This window comes from Chrysemys picta, chromosome 1, assembly GCF_011386835.1.
Source record: "Chrysemys picta bellii isolate R12L10 chromosome 1, ASM1138683v2, whole genome shotgun sequence".
In the NCBI taxonomy this organism is placed as follows: Eukaryota; Metazoa; Chordata; order Testudines; family Emydidae; genus Chrysemys; species Chrysemys picta.
Genome location: NC_088791.1, coordinates 157,883,693 through 157,898,829, shown reverse-complemented (window position 1 = coordinate 157,898,829; position 15,137 = coordinate 157,883,693). Strand labels below are relative to the sequence as shown.

At 42.3% G+C, this 15,137-nt stretch overlaps 1 protein-coding gene across 50 annotated transcripts in view; it reads left to right on the top strand.

The window, feature by feature from the left end:
* Positions 1-15,137, top strand: part of ABI3BP (ABI family member 3 binding protein) — a 403,542-nt gene that overhangs the window by 176,140 nt on the left and 212,265 nt on the right. For all 50 annotated transcript variants that reach the window (XM_065587762.1, XM_065587956.1, XM_065587764.1 and 47 more), the window contains 2 exons: positions 4,800-4,868; positions 8,053-8,185. In XM_065587762.1, the coding sequence (XP_065443834.1) occupies positions 4,800-4,868; positions 8,053-8,185 (202 nt within the window). The remainder of the gene's footprint in view (positions 1-4,799; positions 4,869-8,052; positions 8,186-15,137) is intronic.

The following is a 15,137-nucleotide window of genomic DNA, read 5'->3' as shown; positions in this document are numbered from 1 at the left end:
TTTGTGGGTGTTAAGGATTCCATGGCACTTCATACAAGAATAGAGGGCAATGTTATCTCTCTCTCACACTTGAATATCCAGTAGAGGATTGAGTTGGGAGAACAGGAAACAAAGTCAGTATTTTCAAGGTTTGGGGTGTTTAAAATTAGCTCCTTAAATTCTGCTACTGTTCTTTGTGTTGCTCAGCCACTAACTGTGTGATCTTAGGCAAAGTCAATGAGGTAATTGTATTGGACCAACCTCTGTCAGTGAGAGATGAGCTTTCGAGCTACACAGAGCCAGGGCCGGCTCTAGCTTTTTTGCTGCCCCAGGCAGCAAAAAAAAGCGCCGCCCCCCGAACCCCCCCAACCGAGCGCTGCGCCGCCGGAACCCCCCGCCGAGCGCCACCCCCCCCGCCGAGCGCCACAGCCTGCCCCCCCCGCCGTGCCGAGCGCCGCCGGACCCCCCCCAGCGCCGAGCCCCGCGCTGCCCCCCCCCCCGAGCCCGCCCCCGCCGAGCGCCGCCGGAACCCCCCCCCCAGAGCGCTGCGCGCCGGAGCCCGCCTCCCCGCCATGCCGAGCGCCGCTGGACCCCGCCCCAGCGCCGAGCCCCGTGCTGCCCCCCCCCCCGCCGGACCCCGCCCCCCGAGCGCTGCTGGAACCCCCCCCCCCCCCCGAGCGCCGCCCGAGCGCCGGAGCCCGCCGAGCGCTGCCCGAGCGCCCACCCCCGCAGAATGCCGCGCCGCACTCCCCCCGCCGCCCCTTACCAGGTGCCGCCCCAAGCATGTGCTTGGGTGCCTGGTGCCTGGAGCCGGCCCTGCACAGAGCTCTTCATCAGGTCTGGGGAAAGGAACTCTTAGTACATTCCCTGACCTGAAGAAGAGCTCTGTGTAGCTTGAAAATTTGTCTCTTTCACCAACAGAAGTTGGTCCAATAAAAGATACTGCCACAACCACCTTGTCTCTCGGATAACCTGGGATCAACATGGCTACAACAACACTGCATGATCTTGGGCAAGTCATTTAGGCTTAAATTGTCATGTGCCCACTAATTTTGGACACCCCTGTTTTGGCTGCCCAACTTGGGAAACGCCTGGGTGTTAAGAACCTCACAGTTCCAGTTGATTTCAGTGGGAGCTATAGGTGGAAAATCCAGGCACTTAATATCTTGAATTGAGCACCAAAAATGAAGTCTTTTGAAAATGTAAGGCCTTAATCGCTCTTCTCTGAGTTTACCCATCTGTCAAATTTCATATTAATAATACTTACCTCAGAGCTATTGTGGTGTTTAAGGAACTAATGGTTTAAAGAGTTTGAGATTGTTAGATAAAGGCAGTACCATAACTTTTTCTCATTAATAATAATTTTCAAACATCAAAAATGATTTGTTTCAAACTGTGTGATGAATGAAGTTTTGGGTTAGTTCCTGTTTAATTTTCACTACATTTCTGATTCCTGATTGAGGTTTTGTGTATACTGAAAATTTGCATCAGTTAACTAAAATTGATTTAAAATTGATCTTGTAAAATCACTTCAGATTCCCAATGCAGATGGTGTTAAACCAGATTAACTTTACTGCATTCAGTTTCTTTTAATTCAGATACAGTCTGAACCCATTTAAAAGCAAGCATTAAACTAATTTAAGTAAATCTATGTTATGGGTTTCCACCTATTTAACTGTATTGATTTAATTAAATCAATTAAAAATCCGTGCAACTTTTCCAATACAGAGAAGGCATCAGATGTGGTATTCTAAGATTCTGTCTGCACCTCCCCGCACACTTTAAAAAAACAACAACAGTTTTTCCCTGGCCCTTTTTTTATGTACTTATGTAGAACACCAGTGAAAGTTCTCTGTGGTTTCTTTTAATTGCAGTACTGCTTTGTAATGCATAATGATTGTATCTTATAGTAGCACAATGAATTTTATGTTGACACCCATATTTAAAATTATAGGTAAAACAATCCAGATCAATTTACTGTGTTGCCAAATTCTGCCCTCAAATATGCCTACCCAACTCCCATGATTTCTGTTAACTTGTGCAGACATATCTGAGAGCAGAAAGGGGCATTAAATGTTTTAAAGGAGTAGAAAGATTGGTTTATCTGATCTCTGATGTCTCAGGAATAAGGAAAATCTCTATTTTCCTTCCTTTTTCTGAAGATAAGTTTCCCAAAACTATTAACGCTCCTCCCCTCTGAACATTGTTTTAATCAAATAGTTTATTATTCTGAGCTGTGGGGTGAAGTTATCTGGCTTTCACTGCCAGAAACATCACTTGAACTGCAGCCTCTCACAACATGAGTTTGTGCTCTTTGAGGTTGTATCAAACATACTGAGAATTTGTTAGCCTGGATATAAAAATAACAGGAAGGCTTGATTTTGCTTCATTTCATTGTTTCCTATGAAGAGCAATATTTCCAAAGATTTTACAGGCTGGTTCTCAATCAATCCAGCCAGCCAACAAATGACTCTGACTCTTGAAAACAGCTGTAGTTCTGATTTGCAACTCTAGCTTTATGACAACATAATGCTACTCTAGCAGGGCTCAGTTTAAAAACAAAATTCTCATCTGCTTCAAACACTTTGATTTTATTTAGTGGGCTAATGGCTACGAGATTTGTTTTTGTTATTTAAATGTAGCATCTTTAGCCATTATAACAAGGTGCACTGTATATTAAAAAAATAAAGTGGGGTTAAGATTGAGGCTATGCATCTTTCACTTAAGGATAAATTTTTTATGAGAACTTTGTAGTTTTCTAAATAAAACAAATAAAAATAGAAAACCAGGATATTGAGTGTTAAGATTAAATTTAAATAAATGTAAACATTTGAAAGTATGGAAAATGCCCATTTGGCTGACAAGAAGATTGCTAGCAATAGCTCAACTATCACATTAAAACTATTATTTGTATTATAATAGTAGCCAGAGATCCTAATAAAGATCTGTGCCTGTTGTACTACGCATAAGATGTAGTCCTGGCCCAAAAGAGCTCATAATAACACTACTTGCATTTATCTAGTGCCTTTATCCAAAATTATCAAAGCATTTAACAATTTAAACCTCATAGTATCTCTTTGAGAGGGGTAAGTAACACATTTAATTTTACAGAGCGGGAACTGAGGCACATGACTAATGACTTACTCAAAGTCCAAATTCAGTCAGTGGTGGAGTGGAGAATAGAACCGAGCACATCTTACTCCCACTGCTTTGCAGTGGCCGCTAGATCATCAAGTATTAAACGATTAAATATCAGTCTATGCGCTTATACTCTGGTTTAGTTAAAGTGGAAAAAGGCACTCTTACTCTGGAATAAGTTTGTCCACATGGGGACTTACACTGGTATAACTATAGCAATATAATTTTGCCTGTATAATTATGCAGGGGAGTTTCACCAAGTAGACAATCGTTGAGCCACAGTGGTTTCCATCCCCTCTCTACCACTTACATGCACGTGACTAGGATTGCTAGGGTGGAGGAGCTTCCAAGGTAACCTGTGAAAGTCCTCTGCTCCAGGAAACTCCACTTCTGTAGCAACAATAGTCATCAGACCCTCAGCCTCTTGACATCTTAATGAATATCCTCACTCAGGGCACGTCTACACTAGAATCTTAAGTCGACCTATGTTAGGTTGACAAGACAACCAATGTAAGAAACACAGTGTCTACACAGACCCTGTGTCGCCCTAACTACACCAACATAAGCTCTACACCTTTTTTGGAGGTGGAGGGCAGGTCTACACTACCGCTTAAGTTGATCTAACTTATGTCGATTAGGGATGATTAGGGAACTTATATTGATTAGTGCCCTCCACTCCCCAAGCATTGCAATTTTCGCACTGTCCACACCAATGCTATGTCAGTGGGAGATGCTCTTCCGCCAACATAGCTTGTCTCCAGCTGACATCGCTTACGCTTCTTGCCGAGGTTGAGTAATTATGCTGATGGGAGAGCGTTCTCCAGTTGGCATCATGCGTCTTCACCAGACATGCTACAGGGGCATAGCTGCATTGACTCAACTATGCCGATGTAGACTTGCCTGGAGTTATGTCTTCAGTGTAGTAGGGCACGTACATCGGCAGGAGCAAGGCTGTAGTGTAGACACTGACATAGTTAGGTCGACATAAGATGTCTTATGTCGACCTATCTCTGTAGTGTAGACCAAGCCTCAGTATTACAGGTGCTGACTTTTATTTTTCCTGGTGAGTGCTCCACCCCCACTCTTCTTCCCTGAGATCCTGCCCTCACTCCCACTCTTCCTGCCCTCGAGCACCTCTCTCCAGCTGCCAAACAGCTGATCGGTAGCCCCACCATACAGATGTGGCTAGTGAGTGCTGAGCACCCCGTTTTTCCCCGTAGGTGCTTGAACTCCGTAGCACCCACGGAGTCAGTGCCTTTGCTCAGAATCTTTGGATTCCATCCTCTACTCCATTCCCTGCCCTATCCTGCTGCTTCCCTTTCTGTCATCACCACTTCTTACTTTGCTCACTTGTTCCATCTGTAAGCTAACAGCATGTAGCCCTAGTAGAGTAGCTAAAAACTTTGTATCCCATCATCTTGTACCCTGCTTCCTCTCTCTTTTGGAATGTCTGTTTAGATTGTAATTTTTTTCATGTAGGGATATGTCTTTTGTTTTTTTAAATCTCTCTAATAGTGCCTAGAATGTTTCTGGATTGTCGGTGAATAAATCGTAGACCGGAAAAAATTTACAGAAATTGTTAAATCTTAATTAAATATTCCATTATTCACCAGGAATAATTAATTGATCATTTTTAAAAACCAATTGTGAATTTAAACTAATTACCAAATTGTTATTTCCAGATGCCGAGCCAAGATACTTGATTACGGTGCGACCTGCACCCATTCCAAATCACAAGAAAACATGCTCAGGTACTGTAACATTATCACATTTTGTATATACAGTCAAATCAAGACAGAATATTGTTTTTATTTAGTGTGTCTGAAAGAACCAAATTTTCTGATGTGGATGACCAAATCCAACATTTGTGTGATTAAAATAAAAATGTAGGCATGTACATCTACACAGTATTCACTCATGGATGTTCTGATTAAGAAACCTAGATGCAGTTTTTGGAGGTCCTTCTTTATAATAAGTTCTCATTATGAAAACTGAGATTTAACATATTTCTTTTTTCTAGAATATGGGGATCAAAAATGCATATGAAAAGTTGACGTAGCTAGTGGGAACATTGATACACAATTATAAACAATGGATTCGGTCTTGAAATGAACTGATTTATAATCTTTGGAATTCTAGGGTTTGGGTTGAATAGGAGATTAATGTTTTATAATCTCCGCAAAATGCCAGTTAGGAATCTTTCTCCCATAGAAATTTTAATGCATTCCATTGATAAAGTAAAGGGTCTTTACATACATATATTATGAGAGACACCAACTTCACTAATACACGTGGCTTAAGGGAAAGGATGGTTTTCTTGCTAAAGCTGCAAGTCTGGTAATAAGGAAATCTGAGTTCTGTTTCTGGCCTCTGCTACAGACTTCCTGTATGACCTTTAGCAAGTCATTTCAGCATTCAGTAATTTAGTTCCTAATCTTAAAATGGAGCTAACTCTCTGCTTCACAGGGGTGTGGTGAAGAATAATTGATTGATTGATATTTTTAAAGTACTTAAGATCTTCAGATGGAACTTGTTTAATGATCTGTATTTTTTTGGGCCTAATATATTTGTCATGGCCCTTGCAGGCATGAAGCAATATTTTTCTCCATTAGATGCACATAGAAAATACTTGATAACAGATTGCTATTTAACAGCTATTCAGGTACAGTATTTAAAAAAATAAACTGCCTAAAGCCATGGTTTAGGATTATTAATTTTAATAGCTGCTTCAGTCATGGGGAATTTTAATTGGATCATTCCCACTAGAGATGGACCTGAACCAAGCTCCCTGATCAAACACTGCTAAGTATGCATAACTTTGGATTCTGGTTCAAACTTTGCAGCTGACCTCTTTCTCTCTAATGGGCTAGGCCACAACTCCAGATGCAAGCAGTCTTGATCTCTGGGGAAACTTAGTTCTGAAACTTGCATTCTCTCATTCTTAACATCGTCACTTCATAAGTTAAATTAACATTGGCACACTCAGCAATGTCACAATCAAATATTTTTTAACTGGGGTTGCGAGAACTAATTTAGATAAAATAACATCCTCGAATTTCAAGCATTACTGCTTGTCCTCTTGTTGTAAAAGCTTTGTTTATTTGACAAATAGTAGTTAAAGACATTCCCTGCTCTTGAAAGATAGACATAGAAAGGACAAAATGTACTGGGAGACAATGAGGAAAGGTGAAGTTAATGACATTTTTCCCCCTTTTCCCTTCTCTCTTCAAGTGTTAAGTTGAAGAAGGCATTGGACTGATGTGAGTTAGTGCTTGTGTGGCCCTCAGGGAAGAAATGAGTCTTTGGGTAGGTCTATACTTACCTCCGGGTCCGGCGGTAAGCAGTCGATCTTCTGGGATCGATTTATCGCATCTTGTCTAGAACTATGAAAACAACCCCCCCCAAAAAAACCTATAAGAAAACAGGGAGACTGGGGAATCTAGCCTACACATCAGGCAAATGTTTGGAGTTTTGCCTTTCTTTTTTAAATGTTGTACATTACATCACAGCACACTTCATCTAAATGTGAAAAAAAAAATCCCACTTTTTTTCTGTGAATATGCTCCCAATGAATGTAGTGTAAAACAGACATGCTACAGGGTTTTCCAACTACCTGCAGACTGCTTGGAAAAGCAAATCTCGCTTCCTTGTGGACTTACTGGGAAATCCCGTTCGAGCACAAAACCACTTCTTAACCCTTTGGAGGTATCATTGATAAAGAGGTGAGGAACTCCTACCAGTGGCTGAATAGCACTTCCAATTTAAGGATCAAGAGGCATGAACAGAGAACTGAACCAAGATTTTTGCCAGGCAATGCAGAGCACTACCCTCTAGATCATTGCACTAGCCTCAGGCATTAGCTTTTAAAACGTGATTTAAAAGTTCTTCATCTTCGTTTTATTGTATCCTTCTTCTCCATGGAAGTCGCATAACAGTCCCCGCCACCTCCTGTCCAGGGCAGAAAGTGATTCACTGAGGGGAGCAGAGCAGGCAGCTGCTATCCAGGGCAGCAGCAGAACCATGGCTGGCTCAATTCCCTGAGGAGCCCATGGGGGGTACAGAGTGAAGCAGACTAGAGTTCCTTGCCTTCCCTCCCCCCGGCCAGAACCTCTCACTCTGGAGTTTTTAAAATACATGAGCACCGACTGGCCAGGTGTCTGGGCTAGAGCCAGCAGCAGGGCGGACAGCACGCAGTTAGCCCCCAGCAGCCAGGGAGGAGAGGAGGGGAAGAGCAGCATGCTGCTGCTGGGTTGGAGCTGGGCTGCTCTCCCTCATCTCTCCCTGACCACCCGGGACTCCCTGCATGCTTTTTCTGCTGCTGCCCTGGGCAGGCCTGGACACCTGGCTGGCTGCAGCCCCACACCACTCTGATAAGCACATTGTGCCCCCCCCCCCAGAGGGGCATGCACGCCCCACAGTTTGGGAACCTCTGATCTAGAGGGATGATTGCACCACTGTATTCAGAGTAAAACTAAATTGCAAGTATTGTGTAAGAGATGAGGAGTTATATTACCTGCTTGGTGAGGGACAGACCTCACCAGACAGAGGCACCACTCAAGGCTTGTCAGCAATCTTAAGTGAAATAATTTTGTAAGGTTTTGTTTTATTTCAGACCTGGTGAAAAGTACTGCAGTCAACATTAAATCATTGCTGCGCATAACTTATTATTACTGATGATCTTTGCTAGGGATATATGGAGAAATATTCACTTGGAAATTGAATATTCTTTCTCATAATTAAAGAGAAGCATGTGTGGGGGGTGGGGAGGTGATCCCTTCAAGTCAGGATTGAATTCACTTGCATTATACCTTCCCTTTGAATTTAGAGGAGAGATTAAATCATAATTCTTTCATTCTCTTAACCAGCCACAAATATCTCCCCCTGAATAGAGAGAACCTAAGTGTAAGTAGATTTGTCTGTATGTTTCTTATACAGGTAAGACCAAGACTCAAAAGCCTCTCCAGCTGGTGATTGGCACTTTGACCCCGACCTCTGTTTACCTGTCCTGGGGCATCCTAGTCAATCCACAGCATGACTGGACTGCAAAGAGTAGCTGTGCTAGTGACAGGTAATACACCAAAAAACAGGTTAAGTGAAAATAATGCAATGTTTTATTAACATTTAAAAGAAAAGGGCGTGAAGGAAAGTGGCTGACCAAATTCTGCCAATAGCATGACATAATTGAAGCAAAGGTTCTCTTCTGTATGTGTAAATCAGCAATTCGCAAGCACTTTCTTGCCTAAAGTTCTGATTTAGGCAGGTGTTTACATGCCAAAGTGCTGATCTTGTGATTTCACTGTAGGTCGTTTATGTTGTAGAGCCACAGCGCCTGAGTCTTATCTGAGTTACACTGGTATAAATCAGGAGTAACTCTACCGAAGTCAATGGAAATATGCTACTATAAAACTGGTCAAGTGAGTAAAATTAGTTTTCATTGAAGCGCTGACAGAAGAAAGAACAATTCAATTTTGTAATTCTACTTTATTTTTGTTTCCTGTATTTAACCTTTTGAATTTTATGTGTATTTATATTGCAGTATACATAGAAGCTAAGAATTATTAGAATTAACCTATTTAACCTCCTCCCCCCCCCCAAAAAAGGTCTTTTGCTTTATGGAATTTTGTGTTCCATGCCAACTACTAACGTGAGAGAGTAAGCATGTCAGAAAGCCTGGCATATTCACAGGGTGGAATTTCTAGAGAGGTCAGAGAGTCAGTAAGTTTGTCAACTGAGCAGGCCATAAAGTTGTAGGCTATGCTCAGCAAATGAATAAAATTCATATTTTCTTGTAGGTATGAAAATGTATGCTTCTTCCAGATCTCTCCTCTTGGTGCTCCCTTTATATCCTCCCACTTATGAAAGAGGGATAAATTCTGCCCTCTTTTACACCTCATGTAACTTCATTGCCTCTTCTTGTGCTTGGAACAGTTTCCCTATTAATAGGTACCAGATAACCTCCTTATCCTCCATGAGATCCCTCCTTATAACCCTCTTCTTTTGCTTAGCTCCCCGACACTCATAACTGTGACATCATCTGCTTGTACTCTTGTAGGTGATCCTTTGTTGTATCTTTCTAAATTAGGACCCAGTCAGTCTCCCAGTGAAGCAAATACGAAAACGTATGGATGTCAACCCACTGGACCAGTCTTTAGGGCATCATCCAAGACCATTAGAGCCAATGGGATCTTCCAGTTAATTCCAGTAGGCTTTGGCTCAGGACCATGCAATAGGAAGTTTCTTGGGGAAGGGATCTTACCTTTCTACATATTTTTAAAATGTCATGCATACTTATGGTATAAAATATGCAATTATAATGGAATATAAGAAATAATACTATTAAATATAAACAGATTATTTATATTTATTTTTAATGGAATCATTCTTCATGATGCAACTCAGCCCAACTTCATGCAACTCCGCCCACAGCTTAAAAAAAGAAAAGGATGGCGCCTCACTGTGGGTTTAATGTTGCCTTTTTAATCCCAGGACAGGAGCAAATCCTTTCACATTGTTAGTGACCTCTAATACTGGCTGATTTAACAAAAGATTCTAAGCCTTTCTTCCATGTTTTAATTTTGTGACACCTTTTTGACCAGGGATTACACCCTTGCTATATGCCTGGGCAGCAACCATAGCCATAGCACAAACTCTGCAACTGAAAGGAGAGAAAGATGTTGTACACCTCTATCCCGATAGAACGCTGTCCTCGGGAGCCTAAAAATCTTACCGCGCTATAGGTGAAACCGCGTTATATTGAACTTGCTTTGATCTGCTGGAGCGCCCAGCCCCGCCCCCCCCGGAGCACTGCTTCACCACGTTATATCCGAATTCGTGTTATATCAGGTCGCGTTATATCAAGGTAGAGGTGTAGTTACAAGCAGCTAGGAAAAGCATGACACATGGTTCCCTGCATCCTTCAGTCCACCCTCTTACTTCCCCCCAGTGACTGACAGTATTTTTCTTGGATCCACCTAGATCCAGACATTAAAATTCATGCTTCCTAGCAGTCCCCTCCTAGGTCTTAGAGTTAGTCAGTTATTTCTATCCGCTCACCATTTACTGGAGTCAAATCATATTTACATCTACAGGCAGTCCTTGGACTTGCGATACAATTGGTTCCTGAAAATTGTGTCGTAAGTTGAAACATTGTAACTCGGAACCACAACCCACTCCATTGCGGGACCGAACGTCATAAAGTTGAAACCAATGTCGTAAGTCAAATCAGGGTGTCAGTTCAGTAATGTCATAAGTGCTATTTGTCATAAGTCGAGCGTCGTAAAATCAAGGACTGCCTGTATTTTTTCCCATCCTATGGTGCAATAAACTCACTTGTAACACATCCATTTCTCAAGTCACCACGGATATGTCTACGCTGCAGTGGAAACCCAAGCTCAGACTCTGGGTTGGATCTGGGATCCTAGGACCCTGTAGGGTTGGAGGGTCTGAGCTGAAGTCAAGCCAGGACCCAAGGTTAGAACCCTATTGCTTTGCAGATTCAGCTCACCCCCACAAACTTAGATCCTGGGAGTCCTCTAAAGGTATCTCTCAATCACATGGGCCAACTTCCTTTGTCTTCTCTATCCCAAGAATCTCCAATTGACTTCAGGGGAAACCGAAGCAACTCCCATCGGTGTAATGCAGCAACTTGGTGAGTCAGCATTTAATCCTTCCATTATCTTCTGACCACCAAGGTGCAACATACCATCAGAGAGCCTTCTGTGTTTGCAATGGACACTGACAAAAAGCAGCCTTTTGCAAAGCGTTCTGCTTCATGGTCACAGGAACACAACCAGATTTTGGTAAATTTCTGGTGTGAGGTCAGCAAAACAGTGGATTTTGGTAAGAGTAGCAGGAACAGCCGCACCATCAGAAAAATAGCAAAGAAATTGGCAGCATTGCAAATATACTGGACCGGTGACCAGTGCAGGGAGCAGATTAAGCTTCTCAAGACTGAATACAGGAAAACAAGGGACCAGAACGGCATCTCAGGCAACTTGCCGACATCATGTCCATTTTCTGAGGAATTTGACCAGGTGCTGGGCTCTGCTCGAAGCCTGGAGCCAGTGGTAGTGCATGATGACCCTGTCAGCCAGGATGGTGCCCTGCTGGCCCCAGAATACAGGTTGGGCACTGATGGGAGCCAGCAACAGCACATCCTGCAGTCAAACTGAGGAGCTGTTTGATGCTCTCCCTGACTCCTCCCCCACCCGCGGAGGAACAGCCTGCTGCGGTGCCTGCAGCAGAATCAGGTGGGACAGAATCTGCCTAGAGCCTGGTAAGTTTCTGGCTCCATTATGTTTATTAATATATGAATGGGAGGAATTTCCATTCTATGAACCAATGAAAAAGTTATTAGACGCCCCAGCTAGCACCATGGATCTGCTAATGGTGGATTGTGTCCCAGTGGTGTGGCTCCCTACCCCCTCCCCACCTTCAACCACAGGGAGTTTAAAATGGCAACCGGAAAGTGCAAGCAGTAAAAACTCCTTGAAAGTGATTTTTTCCTGGAAATACCCATTAGGGTATTTCTGCTTCTTAAAAAATAATAACCTTACACTGCCATACCTGTAAGTATGCTGATCTGTAACTACTCAGCGGTGTAATGAGCCGCCTGAAAACAGTGAACTGGGTGAGTGCAGGGAGAGGTGGAAATGTGGTCCATTTCAGGTAAAGGTAGCCTATGCGTCCATAGGTGACACAATCATTTGTGCCAGATTCAACTGGGGTTTGAAAATTTCCAGAAATGTGCCAGGGATGTAAGGGGGATGCCTATGGAACTCTGTGTGTTGGCATGCAGTCATAACTGGCTAAGCCATATGGAAGCTAATGCAGCATCCTGATGATTTTCTGATGAATTCTGACCCAATCCTGGGTGCTGATAGATGCAAACTTTTCCTGAAGCAGGAACTCCAGATAGGTACTCAAATTTCAAGGAAGGGCATATTTTCCATTGCCACCTCAGGAGACATCATCCTTGTATTAAGGGATAGCCGAAGAAGAAGATTTAATACACAATATATGTTTCTCTAGTTCCGAGCAGAGCTCAAATTTAACTGTATATAGTATAGTAGTCTCCAGTAAGTAAACTAAAATTGCTGTCCTTAATCCTTGTAAGTTATCTCACAGAACTCACAGCTATAAAATGTTAAAACAAAGTGTTAAAATGTCACATTCATATAGAACAATTGCGATAGATATAAGGGTGATTCATAGACATTGCTCAGGTGCAGGGCCGGTAAGGCCAATAATCTCTATAAGAAAAAAGCATTTAGAAGTAGAGCTTTTGGAAAACTGTTCATTGGAATGATTTTCCAACTAAAAATTACCTTTTTGCTAAACTGAAATTTTCCACAAGAAAATCTAAATTTTACTGAAAAAAATTCAATATTCTGTCAAGAAAAATCCAAACAATGGCTCCCTGGCTATGTCCGTCTTCTCAATTTCACTTTCTCCCAGTGAAATTAACAGAAGCTTTCCCGGAGGGCTGTCTCCCTTCCTCCCCACAGCTCTGGCAGCTGGTGAGGCAAAAAGCCCTACAGTCATAGCTCTCTACCTATGAGACTTCTGGAGCTGGAGAGTGTTGATGGTGAGGCTGAATACCCAGACTCTCTGCCTGTCGGGACCCAGAACTTGCGGGTGGGAGGGAGGTGGGGAGACAGGGAGGTTGAGTGCCCAGACTCTGCCTCTCCAGCAGCCAAGTTGTAAGTCTCTTCCCAGCGGGCAGCCAGGATGCTAAAAAATTTCATTGCAGTTCATCTGAAATGGAATTTTTCTTTAGAACCCCTTCCATGAAAAACTTGGTATTTCTGACAATTTGTCCGGTTTGAGGTGATTTCCCTCTTCCCCCTCTCCCCATAGAAATACCAATTTTTTTGCAGAAAAGGAGTTCCCTTTTTTCTGCCAGCTCTGTTCACAAAGTTATGCAATAAATAACTCATTGATACCATTTTAAGAAGTATCAAAGTAAATATTATTCAAGTGATTCACAAGCATCAGCTTTTATTTCAGGTGTAGGGTGACTTTCTTTATAAAATATGTTTTTGAGATTTTTCACTGTGGCACATTCTAGCTAATAGCAGATTTTGAAACACATAAAGCTAATCATTTGTGAAGTGTTAAGATTTCTGTGCAGTGGTTAACCTCTGTGCTGGTTACATGCAGTGTGTGGTAAATGTGATCTCTTAGGAAGAGGCGTGTATTAGAGTCCACATAAGGGGTTTTAATTTCTACCTTTGAATTATCTGAAACAGAGTCAGCGTTCAGTCTTAAATTTTACCATCTGACAGATGTCCGAATGGACATTAGGCTGTTATACAAATGTTGCATAATATAGGCTAGTTGCTTTGGAACCAGCTACTGGACACATAACTGACTCTAGAGATGGAAAACATATGGTAAAGCATGAGTTCATTGGCCAAGTTCATCCATTATGTAACTCTATCAAGTTCCGTGGAATTACACATTGAATGAATTTGGCCCTGTGAGTAGCTGGCATGCTGGAGTATTGAATGAGTAGCTGCTTTATTCCCAGGGACATCGCTGACTTTATTGTCATTGTTTTATTACTTCCAGTGAATTTTTCATTCATGTTCTGCAGATACACGATGTTAATCATAACCCAAATGTGTGACGGGCTGGGTCACAAAAACACCTTTGGGACTGCCACCTGATGTGCTGAGACTACCTCTGAGCCCGTTTTCCCTGCCAGCTTGGGACTCCAGAACCCTGCCTTGTTTGTGTCAGACACGCTTGCCTGCTGCAAACACAGATCCAAGTCTGAACCACTTCCCCCACAAGCGGCAGGCTTAACAGAAAACAAGTTAAGAAGTGCTCCTGACTCCAACACTCAGATACCCAGCTCCCAATTGGGACCAAACCCCAAATAAATCGGTTTTACCCTGTATAAAGCTTATACAGGGTAAACTCATAAATTGTTCACACTCTATAACACTGATAGAGAGATATGCACAGCTGTTTGGTCTCTCCCCCCCTTCCCCCGGTATTAATAGTCACTCTGGGTTAATTAATAAGTAAAAAGTGATGTTATTAAATATAAAAGGTAGGATTTAAGTGGTTCCAAGTAATAACAAACAGTACAAAGTAAATTACCAAACAAAATAAAATAAAACACGCAAGTTTATGCCTAATACAGTAGGAAGCTAATGCAGGTAAATCTCACCCTCAGAGATGTTCCAATAAGCTTCTTTGGCAGACTAGCCTCCTTCTAGTCTGGGCCCAATCCTTTCCACTGGTAAAGTCCTTGTTCCAGCTCAGGTGATAGCTAGGGGATTTCTCATGACTGCAGCCTCCTTTGTTCTGTTCCACCCCTTTATATATCTTTTGCACAAGACGGGAATCCTTTGTCCCTCTCTGGGTTCCCACCCCTCCTTCTAAATAGAAAAGCACCAGGTTATAGATGGATTCCAGTTCATGTGACATGATCACATGTCACTGTAATACTTCATTACCCACTTGCCAGCACAAGTATACAGGAAGACTTACCAATAAACAGAGCCATCTACAGTCAATTGTCCTAGTTGATGGGAGCCATCAAGATTCCAAACCACCATTAATGGTTCCCACTTTGCATAATTACAATAGGACCTCAGAGTTACATTTCATATTTCTAGTTTCATATACAGGAGTTATACATTTATACAAATAGGATGACCACACTCAGTAGATTATAAGCTTTGTAATAATACCTTTTGCATGAAGCATATTCCAGTTACATTATAGTCACGCTCATTAGCATATTTTCATAAAATCATATAGAGTGCAACAGCACAAAATGAATACATGTTTGTAAACTCTGTATCCATATCGACAGGAGCTTTATCTGTGCCAGTTCTTAGTATTGCTTTCATATTACTGTATATTCCTCCAACCCTTTTCACAATTTACCAGATTAAGGGCTTGCTCCATCAGGGTGCTGAATGCCTCCTGCAAGGCTGTCAGTGCCCTCAATGCCCAGAGAAGCGATAGAAGATGCTCAACATCATTTAGGTGGCACTCAGCTC